General features: G+C 38.7%; 1 protein-coding gene across 4 annotated transcripts in view; it reads right to left on the bottom strand.

The window, feature by feature from the left end:
- LOC139738927 (uncharacterized) overlaps positions 1-12,869 on the bottom strand; it is a 238,710-nt gene that overhangs the window by 99,386 nt on the left and 126,455 nt on the right. For 3 of the 4 annotated variants that reach the window (XM_071649550.1, XM_071649553.1, XM_071649551.1), the window contains exon 2: positions 6,790-7,101. In XM_071649550.1, coding sequence (XP_071505651.1) covers positions 6,790-7,101 — 312 coding nt within the window. Of the gene's footprint in view, positions 1-6,789; positions 7,102-9,899; positions 9,951-12,869 lie in introns of those variants that run through there. The other variant, XM_071649554.1, reaches the window with a different exon arrangement.

Raw genomic sequence — 12,869 nt, 5'->3', positions numbered from 1 at the left:
TATAACTTAATTCAAATGGAATCCCCTAACATATCTAAATATTGGAGAGAAAGCACGCACTCTGGAAAAGTGTGAAGTGAGAAATGAGGATCTAAAGTATGGGGTCTATTCAAGCGCTCAACTTTTATCAAGCCGTGCTAGCTGTGCGATGAATGTTACAAAACTGGATGTAAGCCACTATATAGCAACAACAATGCAGGGGCCGCGGAACGTTTTTCAGTGTGGTGGGGGGAGGGCTTAGACGCACCGGCGTAGCCTGGATAATAATGTTGTGATCTTGGGAGGGCGGCGGTTACCATAGGCGAGCGGAGGGAACGGGGGGAGGGTGTAAGTGGGAGGGGGATTCCCCCCCCCCCCCCCCACAGACGGGGAGGACTTTTTGCATTTGGATGTTGTAAATGGTGCAATTTAATGCATCTGTTTGCGTCTGTTATCGACTTTAACCCCCCCCCCCCCCCCCCCCCCTCCCCCGCTTAGACGCACCGGCGTAGCCTGGATAATGATCTTGTGATATTGAGAGGGCGGCGGTTACTATCCGAGGGAGCGAAGCGCCCGAGCCCGAGCGAGAGGAGGGAAGGGGAGGAGGGTGTGGGAGGGGGGTATCCCGCCTCCCACGATGAGAACTTTTTGCATTTTGATGTTGTAAATGGTGCAATTTGATGCATGTTTTTGCGTCTTTCATCGACTTGAAACGGCCCCACTTGTTTAAGGTAGCAGGATGTTTTGATGTGGATTATTATTGAACAATTTGTCTAAAAGTGGTAGCATTTAAATAAACTTCTTGCATTAATTCATTATTACAACTAATTTCATGAACGTTGTCTGTTAAGCAATCAAACAGAAAAGGCATGCACACGAGGGTGTACAAAAGGGATATTTCTCTTCCCACACGAAGGTGATTTTACATTTTCAGACCTGAAATTCAGCGATCTGGTGCAAACTTTGGTGCAATACTTTTTTTTTTCTAGTTCCCCCACCCCCCCCCCAAAAAAAAAAAAAAATTAATGGAAATAATTTGGACTTTTTTCAGGAAAGTGTTAATAGCAAAATCACGGCATTTAGCTCTTATTCCGCGTGTGCATCATCTGTGTGTACGTACAAAGTCTAATGAGGTAGAGGGGGAGGGTGTGAGAGGGGGATGCCCCCGCCCGCTCGACGGAGCTTTTGCGCTTTTAAAATCAAGATAAAGCGATTTGAAGCAAACGTTTTTGTGAGAAATTCGAGTAGTGTGATTTCCCCCCGATTTTTCCCCTTTTTTCTTTTTTCGCTCGACGGAGCTTTTGCGGAGACGGAGCTTTTGCGCTTTTAAAATCAAGATAAAGCGATTTGAAGCAAACTTTTTTGTGAGAAATTCGAGTAGTGTGATTTCCCCCCGATTTTTCCCCTTTCTTCTTTTTTTTTCTTTTTTTTTCACGATCCGAAAGAGTGGGGGGGGGGGGGGCTGCAGCCCCCCGGTTCCGCGGCCCCTGCAATGAAGGTATTATCAGATTAAGCTGAGATACAAGATGTTGTATTACCACATTCTGTTCATGATTAATGCCAACTTTCAAGCAGTAGCGTTTCCCTTTCAAAAGTTATTAGAGTTCAAAGTCAAGAGTGTGCAAAGGATTTTAAAGAAATTAAAAGGGACCTGTAAGACGTACCTGATCACACAACTCTACAAGAAATGGTTGTAGAAAATCTGCTGGAAAACCCTTTACCATTCCTGTTATGATCCCAAACTTAAGAATAAGACGATGACGAGGACTAGCTCTTGCAGAAAGTATAAAACCTTAAAACCGACTTGGTTGACCTGTTCCACTTTTATGGAGTGCTCATGTAAAATCAAGGGGTGCGACTTTTTGTTAGGTTTGTGATGCACGGTGACATTATCATCATTCTGATGACAAAACAAATTATTCAAAGGACACACTTCTAATTTAGTCATCCTACGAGACCGACACCCACGAGTCATACGGCCAAAGAGCTCGATATTGATAAAAGGTCCAGGTTCATGAGTCATACGACAGTTCACAAGTCATAAAGCCTGTCAGCTTGACATTAGGTAAAAAGGTCAAGAGTCCGCGTCCGGCACTAGGCAAACAAGGCCTACGAGTCCAAAACTTCATAGGCAAAAACAAAAACAAAAAAACAAACAAATAAAAAAGCGGTTCATGAGACCAGCACTGCATACTATGATAATAATAGGAATCGGACTCGTGGACCTTTTGTAATTACCTAAACTCATGGGCCGTCATATACGCCTGTACTTGCCTAGAAGTGTCGATATCACGGACTGTCCGACCAGTGTGCTAAATTATAGCTCGTTGGTGTTGGACTTGTGACGCGTACCCCTGCCAATTGTCGTGTGTTTCTTCTTCTCCTTCTTCTTCTTCTTCTTCTACTTCTTTAAATTCTCTTCTTCTGCCTTTCCTACTTTTTTTCATTAAAATTAGTTAACATTTTCCTTGAATGAATATTTTCTTCTTTTATTTTCAGTAAATTGGAGACCAGTAAAATGGGCACTTTTTTGTGCGCGAGGGCTACTTTGCTCAAAATATGAAAGAGCGAATTATATTTCTCCGCTACAAATCTCATCAAGAACATTGGTTTAAGTAATATCAATTGTAGGCCAGTTATTTTTCATAAACATAGAATAGGCAACATTTCACGAAACCTGATGAAGGCAGAACAGTGATTTCTCTGGTCGACGTTCCATTTATGGAGTCACCGGTAGCCACGCACATGAAGGTTTGCTCTGTCCCATGTTCAGCTGAAACAGTGATTGTCTCGAACCTCTCGTATGTGCCATCAGAAAGTGTGTTCTGTTGTGAAACCACGGAATACAGTCTCTTTCCCGACTCCTCGGTCCATAGCATGGAAATGTTAGGCTTGAATCCTCTCACGACACACGTAAGACTAAAGGAAGGGGTGTTGGAGGGAGATTGATATGTACACCAGCTTTGACGAGATTGACTTCTATCAGCACACTCCTCAATCGTATGTCCTGATACCATCGCTGGGAAAAAAGACAATTATTTTGAAATGACGTATATGTTATAATACGGATCCTAATCTTTACTCGGCAAATAAATGACATGACACATCATTTGATACTTTGCGTAGATGTAACGAAGAGTTATTTTCGCTTTTGTTTTGTTTTGTTTTTCTTTGGATTTGCTATTTTACAAATGAGACTACAACCTGAACAATGCTCAGATGAAGAAACATGATTATGACAATTGGATGATAACACAAAATAAACAAAACTCACCTTTTTTCATTTGAATTCGAAATTTAGGATGATAACACCAGCTCTATGACTTAATACTAAAATCACTCTTAACTCTTTATGTGCCACGTTCGCACCTCCGACTCAGTCGACGGCGTTCCAACTTCGCATATTCTGCTCAACAAACAAAGCCGCCAAGACCGATCGATAAGCCGCTAATTACTGCTAATCCCGCGGCACAATGAAAGCGTTTCTCATGCCTTTGTTCCTCTCATATACGGCTTGCATTCTATGTGGTGATCGACTATCAAGCGATGTTCCCAACTAGATTTACTCGTACATTCTATGTTTCTTTCACGGTTTAATGTGCAAAAGTCATGCCTTTATAGTAATGTAGCAACTGGTCATTAAAAGAAAAAAAAATGAAAATAGAGTCGGCATACAATTTATATCGAAACAAAGCTTGGCATTCCTCTTTAACTTTGCCTACTATTACGCCCATCTTAACAGAAATTTGTACAAGTTATACAAATCGGAAAAACAGAATTCTTTCTCAAAGCATGACTATCATACCTTCGTGTCTCAGAATAACGTGGCACACAGGGGGTTTCCACCATGGCACATAAAGAGTTAATTTACATACAATTCATAAGTAATATGATAAAAAAGGAACAGCGTAACAAATGAAAAAAGAATCATTATCTATAGTATAGTTATAAAGCTAGTAAAAAATAAACATGTTTCCAATTATGCGAAATGCAAATGTGAGACAAGTGACTGCACCTGTCTGAATATGTCTTCTATACAAGTGAACATTTTGTTTGTCATAGAAAACTCGATCATCAAAAGTCTGACTTTGTTTTAATGTTGATGGTTGTTATGGTAACGCCTTTGTAGAAACTGCTGTTATAGGGAAAACAACTTTAATGTAATTTTATCAAAATATTATTCATGACTGATTTGTACAGAAAGTTCACACACTAACTGTCCGCAGACTACATCTGTTTTGTTTTAGGGCATAAACGGTACTATTAAATGGGTTAGTCAAATACCAGTTAGTGATTGGCTGGTGATGGAGGTACATTCGTTATGTTCTCCCATGGGCGAACATTCTTGGTAATGTTCTCCCATGGGAAAACATTTCCACGTAACAAATGACAGAAGGCCTAGGACCGCGCGCGCACAGTAAATTGGCTCTGCGCGAGCGAGCTATGTAGTGCGTAGTGCTAGTAGCTGCACATGCATGCTATAGCTATGCTGGTAGGGTTGGGGGTACCACCTATCGTCACCCTAAGGATCTGTAGCTTGTTTATTCTAAAAATATAACACAAATTCGCCTAATTCTTACCTCAAATATGCCATAAATACTGCAGTTTTGAATGTCGTGACCGTCTCGTTAATTATGAATCTCCGTTTTAAAATAGCGCAATTTTAGTGCCTGCGTTCCGTTTTCTTCGCGCAGCTAAAAAGGGTACCTTGCGATCGGCACCCCCGGCCTCCCCTCCATAGGTAATACACGTGAATTTCACAGCATTGGTAATACACGTGAATTTCACAGCCATGCGTCGTTACTGAGCGGATGTGTAATTTTTAGCTTGGTTTGTTAGTTTGATTTTCGTTTCTTCGTTTTTATTGTCTTTGTAGCTAATGACACTTAATCCCGCGCGTACCTTTTCGTTCTATACGCAAACAGCCATGATACGCAGGGTGCCGATAGGAAGGTACCCTGTCGATAGGTAGTATGGTTGGGTGTCCATAATACCGGACACCTAACGTTTTTCTATCAATAGAAACGTGAAAAATCTCACAATTGGCCTGAAATTTTACTCACGTGTGGAGAAAATACTCCGGATTCACAAGCGCGCACTGAAAATGCGATCTGAGGTACGCGCTCTTAGATGGCGGTTTCGAACGCGTGGGGTGTCATTTTTTCCGCACTCCGTTGCCCTGCTCATTTCCACCGACCACCCTGAGAATACGTATAAAGGGCACTTAAATGCGTTTTTTCGACAGGCCGCTGTTTTTTTCTAGCCGTCATTTTTTTCCCAATAATATTTGAATATATTTTGAATCCTTCGATATTACTTTTGAAGGACCGTTTGATGAATTTGAATTGATTTTCATAAGGAAACTTTTCATCGTAATTGAAATAAATTAGATGAGTCGGTTTGTTTTTTCACATTCATTTCTCGTTTCTGCATCAACTCGTACGGTCGTAGCGGGCGACAAAATGTTTATGTCATGTGTATATGTAACGTGTGTGCTCGATCGTACAAGCGGCGGTGACAATTTTGCGGTCAAAATCGTCAAATTTATTACGGAAGGATACTCTACATCTAACAACGAGTCAGCAAAGGTAGGCCTAGTTATAATATATGTAACGTTAGTTACACGATAAACCTTATTCGATTTTGCTAAATTTCGGTAATTTAGAGGGAATACTTAGTTGTTTTCGCCACATTTTACTCGGTAGCGTAGCCAAGTGAATAATCGAACACCGTTGCGCGTAGTCCCATGCGTACATTTTCTTTCTGTACGCGCAATGCCATTATAATGCGCGGCCGGTCGTTATGGACCCGGTCGGTAGGTTGGACACCTACCATACCCCTACCATACATGGTGTGGCCGTGGCTGCAAAGTTCGTACTGTTTCTACACTGAATCTCTACGATCTTTGTGGTTGACGTTGACGTATTTGACTAACCCATATAATATAACAGATGATGACGTTTGTTGTCGGGAACATGTACCAAATGTTCCACCCTCAAGGTTTGAAATGCTATTTCGGGAGGCCATAAGTCCCTCGACTTCGTCTCGGGACTTATAACCTCCCTCAATAGCATTTCAAACCCTTCGGGTGGAACATTCGGCATGTTCCCTCCCCCGCCAGTCATCATCTATATAATGTCAAATAGGACAGTTTCTGTGACAAAACAACGTGGAAATGTTTCCCCTCCCCCCCCAAAAAAAAAAAAAATAAAAAAAAATAAATAAATAAAGACAAGGTCCACCTGCTAAAAATGATTTTAAATGTAAGTCTTTCTCTCTGACATAAAATTATTATGTATAGTTTCTTTTTGCACAGTTTACCCTACTATCTTGATTTATATGTTTGCTGTGAAACTTGTGATATGAAAACAGTCTCAGATATGTAATTGTAGCAAATCTAAGAAATAATGTAATGCTTTATCAAAAAGAATCTACATGGAAGGTTAAGCGTGCTTTTGAAATAAAAATAATATGTAAACATGCTTTGACTAACAAATATTAATATACTTTATGCGTCATGTTGTATTTCTTTCAAGCAAAAGGTTTGATTACAATTAGTCTCAGTACATAATTAATTATGGCCACGATTACTCTTGAAATTGGCTTAACTGTTAGCTTTATTTCATAAGTCAACGTGACAGTATGATATTGTGAAGAACTGTCACTGACATGTCGTTCTTTCGTCTCTTTCTTTTCAGTTGGATTGAGTGTCTAAAGCGTCTTCGTTTTTATATTCACCGGTAACCTATTCATATCAGTCTTTTTCTCTCTCCACTAATTATGACTTGAATAAAGACAGATGTTACTTACAGCTAATTTTCATGATGGTGGAATTTCCAAAACTTTGGGAATTCTTCAGCAGCACCTGACAATAGTAACGACCCTCATCTAGCACCTCCAAACTGCTGATGACGAGGCTGAAGTTCTTGTCGATATCAAACCGTTCCTCAAAGCTCTCAAAATTTCCATCGAAATATTGAGCCTTACGCGTCTTCTGTTCGGGATTTAAGAAGCTCTCCTTGACCCACTGCACAACGAGAGGCTCCTCCTTGATGTCACACCGCAATAGAATGTCTTCTCCTTTCCATCCTTGAACGTTGGGGGCAGTGCCTACCACTGACGCTAGACGGCAGAAATTTAAGTTCGCGTGATTGTGTGCATGCATTGAACTTTGAACATACATATAGCGTGTACTCTAAACTTCTTGTATGCATGATGAATATCTCTTGACCCGCACCAAGGGTAAGCAAAGAGATCAGATTGATTTGTATTAGTAGTAGTAGTACTGTTCTTCATACTATTATTTTGATACCCAAGTTTCTCTGGTATGACTAGCGAAAAGTTGTTCACTCCTTCTTAAGTTTTCAATCATCAAATGTAAATGCTTTATAGATGAGAAATTTCTTCTCCATACAAAACTTCAGGTTTAAAACTTTGGATAAGTTGTCTTATTTATACGGTGATGTTAAAACATTTTTAGCCCGAAAATATGTGACATAATAGGTAATATTAGCTTAAATCAAAATAACCGATGTTGTCCAAATGAACCTATATGTGACCATGCACCACAAAACAAACAAAAAGTCGCAGGACATGACATTTTGGTTAATAGCATTTTCTGAGAGAGCAGACTTTTAGCTTTAAAATGATTTATAATTCAAATCAAATGGTCTCTCCTAACCTATCTAAATATCAGAAAGAAGGCACACAGTCAGGAAAAGTGTGAAGTGAGAAAAGAAGCTCTGAAGTGTAGTGTCTATTTCTAAAAGCGCTTAATCTTTACCAAGCCGTGCTGGATGTGCAATGAATGGGACAAAAAACAGGATGTAAACCACCGGAGTAACAACAATGAAGGGATTATCAGATTAAATTGAAATTGATCATACCCTATCAACACATGTTGTCCTTAATCAATGCAACCTTTCAAATCAGTAGCTCCATCCTTTCAAAATTTATACTACTTGAAAGTGAAGTGTTTACAAGGTTTTTAAGAAGTGAAAACGGGACTCTAAAGACACACTTAATCACACTATTCTGCCAAGTTTTGTTCCAGAAAAACGGGTTAAAAGCACGCTTTCCTGCCCGTTTTATGATCCCAAATTTTCAATTTCAATTTCAATTTATTTTCATACTTCTCAATGAAAGAATGTACATCAAATATAATAAAAACATAGTGAATCATAATATCCGACTTGGATGTACAGTAAAGAAATATGACGGAACCTACTTAAAAAGCGAGCTTGTTAAGCGTAGGTCCCAAATTCTGAACAGAGTGTAAAGATGAGGAGCACGGATGCAACGTACGACCAAAATAAAGAGAAACAAAAATGAAAGGCAAAAATACCAGGTGCACTAACAGAATCTTCTCAATACATTAATAGTGATTATACAGACAACCACATTCTGCAGATGTAAGAACAGTTGATTTAACAATGTTGACAATAGTGTAGTAGTATGATTTGAATAATGGTGAAAAGAGAACAACTCGACATGCGAGTCCTCGGAGGAGATACGGGAAACCTAAAGAGTGAACACACAAGTACTAACATTCAAAGAAAAATTGGAACTAGAATTAGAATTACCAGCCAGTATAGCACTGGCTGGCTTTTAGCATTATGTAGAAGAAGGCTCGCCTTTCAGAAAATATGGAAAAGTCAACATCGGCTCGGTTGACTCATTTCACCCATTTTCATTCCTCAAACAGAATCAGTGTGTGCGACTTTTTGTTCATTTTGTGGTGCACGGTCACATATAAACGAAAAAAAAAAATGTTTTCTTCTCTCCATTTGATTAAGGTGATCATAAAGATAAGATGTAAGAATAGAACGCAACAAATGACATCATTAGCACATAGTCTTGTTACCATTCTACTCTTGAAGTCAACCAACAATGTCCTCAATACGAAATTCAAAGTATTGTCCGCAAAATCAAAATAAAGTCAATAATGTCATACTTGTCCGTTGAAGCACAACGAATGTTGCAACTGATTGACAAATTGCCCTACATCGACTTAAATAAACACTGAAATGATCAGTGTTTTAGTAGTAGCCATAATAAAAAATCATGGGCGTACATACTCGAGTAGGATTCGAACCTACGACATCTTGGTCACCGGACAGGCGTCATCTCCGAATAGACCACCGAGCTTTCGCCCGACAGCAAGTGTTGGTTCTATCCTTATAGCATGCATTGGGTACTGCGTAATTATTCAAAGCTCGGTGGTATAGTAGAGATGACGCCTGTCCGGCGATCAGGAGGTTGTAGGTTCGAATCCTACTCGACAATGTACGTCAATGATTTGTTTATAACATAGCTACTACTAAAAGATTGATCAATTCATTGCTTAGTTACGTCAAAGTAGGGCAATTTGTCGATCAGTTGCAATAAAAATATCTCGACGGAAGAACTTCATGAATTTGAACCACGAATGTTTACCTGAGAATCGTTAAATAACACTCTACTCTAATCATTCCCCTTATAATTATAAGCAGATTATCCTAATAATATTAACCACTTAAGGATTGTCCCTCTATTCCGTTATTCTTGGGCCCCTAACGTAATAAACATGTAACTTTGAATAGATTGTTGTGGGCCTATATATCTAAAAACTGATACTTGGTGAAGACTTGAAGTGAACAAACTCATTGGTTAAGTTGAATTTGATACGTTGAAATGAAGAAACTTTATTATTCAAGTCTACAACACGAGGGTTGTAACTTTGTTTGGCTGAATTCCAAACGGTTTAAGAGAAAGAAATACAACAATAACGAACAACTCTATCCATAATAATGTTTCAAGACATTCTCAGAATTTTGTAGTTTTCTTGAAGGATCTGTCGTTATGAACCAATCTATCATATTGGTAATTACTCGGCAAAGATTAAATTGAGTGCAGATTCACGAAAGCAAAGTTGAACTTACCTTTTATATTGTGGTCACAAAACATAATAGCAGTCAGTGTCAAAAGGAGAAATCTGAGGTAATATATTCTATCCATCGCTGGTAGTCTGAGACTGAGGTGATTCAAAAAGAATAAGTTGAATACATGTTTGGATCGTAATGTCCTAAAATACTCTCAGGCAATCACAATAATCATAGTGAAAAATGAAAATATTGAAATACACCCCAAGTAATAAACCCTTGCGGGACAAAATGAATTCGTCTGTGAGCGCCTGGAAGTAAATGTGACGTTCCTACCCGCGACACAGCCGTTTGCTTGCTTTTCTTATTAAGTTGTTAAAATTTTCGTATTTCGAGATCATGTAGCTTACATCATGCTGTTGGCACTGTTTGTTCGTAGGAGACATAGTCCAAGGTCCAATGAGCAGTAAACTTGCCTGTTTGCGCATATCGTGTTTGATAATGAACTCCATATCACAATGTAACGCGTACTTAGACGGTAAACTCCATTATGGCCATTTCATTCTGCTTTATTTTTCCGCGGCCAAAGGCCAACCTGAGGATAATTAGGATGTGTTACTTGTACAATAGAATTGGAGAATGATATTACGGTCTTCAGATCAGTGCATGGCTGACATTTGTAGTTATGATAAAGTATCAGTTAAGATAACTGCTACAGCACGCGCCATTGTGTTTCCTGTGTATAATTCCCGTTATGAGCACGTTACAAATTGGGTTCTTTCGAGTGGTGTACATCATGTGCTCGACACCCATGAGTGATACAGCTTGATTGTCAAACAGACCACAGACACGACACTAATGTCAATGAGGCCCATGAGCTTTACTATCCAAAAAACTAGACACTACGCAAATAAGGACCACGAGTTAGACACTATCAAAATGAGGCCCAAAGAACTGGACACGAGCTGGACGTTACATCTTAGAATGTACGTAGAAGTGTCTAGCTTATGGGTCTGTTTTACCTGCATGGTGTCTAGTTTGTGAGCTGAATTAGTCTAAGGGTGTATGACTCCTCGGTGTATGACTCATGGATTTTTTTTTTAATATGGGTATTTAGCACTATCTTGGAATGAACCTCTTGGGAGGGCTCCACTGCATGATCACGCGCTCGCACGCACACACACGCACACACACACACACACACACACACACACACATGATTATCATGACCTCAAATTTGAAATTAAAAAGGGCGCTTATGTGGACACTTTGCGCTACGCAAGTATCACACAAGAATAAACAGACCACTCTCTGAAATACGTTAGCTTTAATCTTGCTCCCAGACACAAATCATACACATGTGTCGGGTGTTTCACTGTTTCCGAAATTGTATTAATCCGAAAATGAACAAATATAGTTCGAAATTCCAAATAATATATCCATCAGAACAGCGAAATTTCTGAGTAACAAACCTCTACAATAAGGCTACCTGATGATCAGATTAACGAACACAATTTCATTTGGGGATCAGCGACTATGGTAAAATACGGAATTTGTTTGTTTGGAATAACGGACCTTCGGAATAACAAAATCATCCGTTATTGCTATGCCCTATACATATAATATAAACTAATGTGCAAAATTCAGAGGGCTAATAAAGGGATATATACAAACAAACACAAAACAAAATTCTTTCTCTAGTATGCTTTCACTTTGGTTGTGTATGAGTTTGACGTGAATCTATAAGTATTAGAATTATATTATGAATCGAAAGAGTACAACTGATGCAGTTTATGATAGCAGACGAATGCAATATTGTTTGAGCTTGGATAGACATTTGTGGCTAACCTTGCTTGTCTTGAATAGTTTATCAAACTTCATTAAATTTGTTAAAATTCATACTGTCATCACAAATAAATGGCGTTATTGTGACATAGGTTATCTTAGATTATTGTCTTGTCAATACTGAATGAAGCAAGGAGGAGAATATTTATGAACTAAAACGTTTGTCTGTCTCCACTGAATCTAATAACAATCGACATACATGTTGTTTGTTTGTTTGTGTAAGTGTGCTTTGTTTTTAAGACTATTGTCTATTAGATTGCTATTTGCGAAAACGTGATTTTTCGATAAAGCATGTAAAGTATACAAACTTAGCAGCAATTCATCCAAGTAAGATCACATATATTTATTTGAAATCATAAGTCGCAGAAAAAACCCATCGCATTTGAGTATCGTAAGTAATACGTCCCGACTAGGTCTACAGTGTGATATCTCTATACAATGTAGAAGTGTTCAAACATAAGTTTGTAAAACGATAAGGTATCCACAAAAATGAGATCTTGGTGAATGAATTAACGCGATGAATAAACATAATTCATACACTATACCATTATGGACTTTGTGGTTCACACAGAGACAGATAGACCTTATCAATCACACGTACAAACAGTGTGCACATTGTAACCTTTGTTCTCAATCAAAGCTTTAAGAGTCGTGTCAGTTATAACATGAATGCGCGATGTTATAAATTTGTGGTAACCTACTTCATTTATTGCTCAAATATACTAATTTACATTTAATAAATGTCCAACTAATAAAAAGTGGACGATCTAAGGTGGTAGAAAATGTAACATGAGGAAGGTATAGAATTTCTAGAAATTCCATGAAACAATAACGCCAGTCCCAATTGGATGTTGAAATCCAAGAACGGGTAACGGAATGTGAAAGATCAGTCAAACCCCTGGACCCTACCAAGCAGAGCCTTTTATTTTCAATTTCAGTCACATTCATTTGAGTCCATGCCAGGTAGGACACGCGTTAAGAGATATTATACAAAATATCCCTCACATTGTCTCCTAACCCACAGATGAGATCAAATGCATGCCAACTCTGAATAACAAAGGGGGAAAAGATAACTTAATGACTCGTTTGTGTCATTAAGACCATGATCACCCTTTAATTTAGAGAATAAGTCCTTATATAGAAAAACAAAGAGTAGAACATACATTGTATACCATCACAATTTTA

The sequence above is a fragment of the Diadema antillarum genome, unplaced genomic scaffold (assembly GCF_040938485.1).
Source record: "Diadema antillarum isolate AM-2024a unplaced genomic scaffold, OU_Dant_1.0 seq00000775_RagTag, whole genome shotgun sequence".
Classification (NCBI taxonomy): Eukaryota; Metazoa; Echinodermata; class Echinoidea; order Diadematoida; family Diadematidae; genus Diadema; species Diadema antillarum.
Note: the sequence above shows the minus strand (reverse complement) of the source record. Positions and strands in the feature narration are given on the sequence as shown.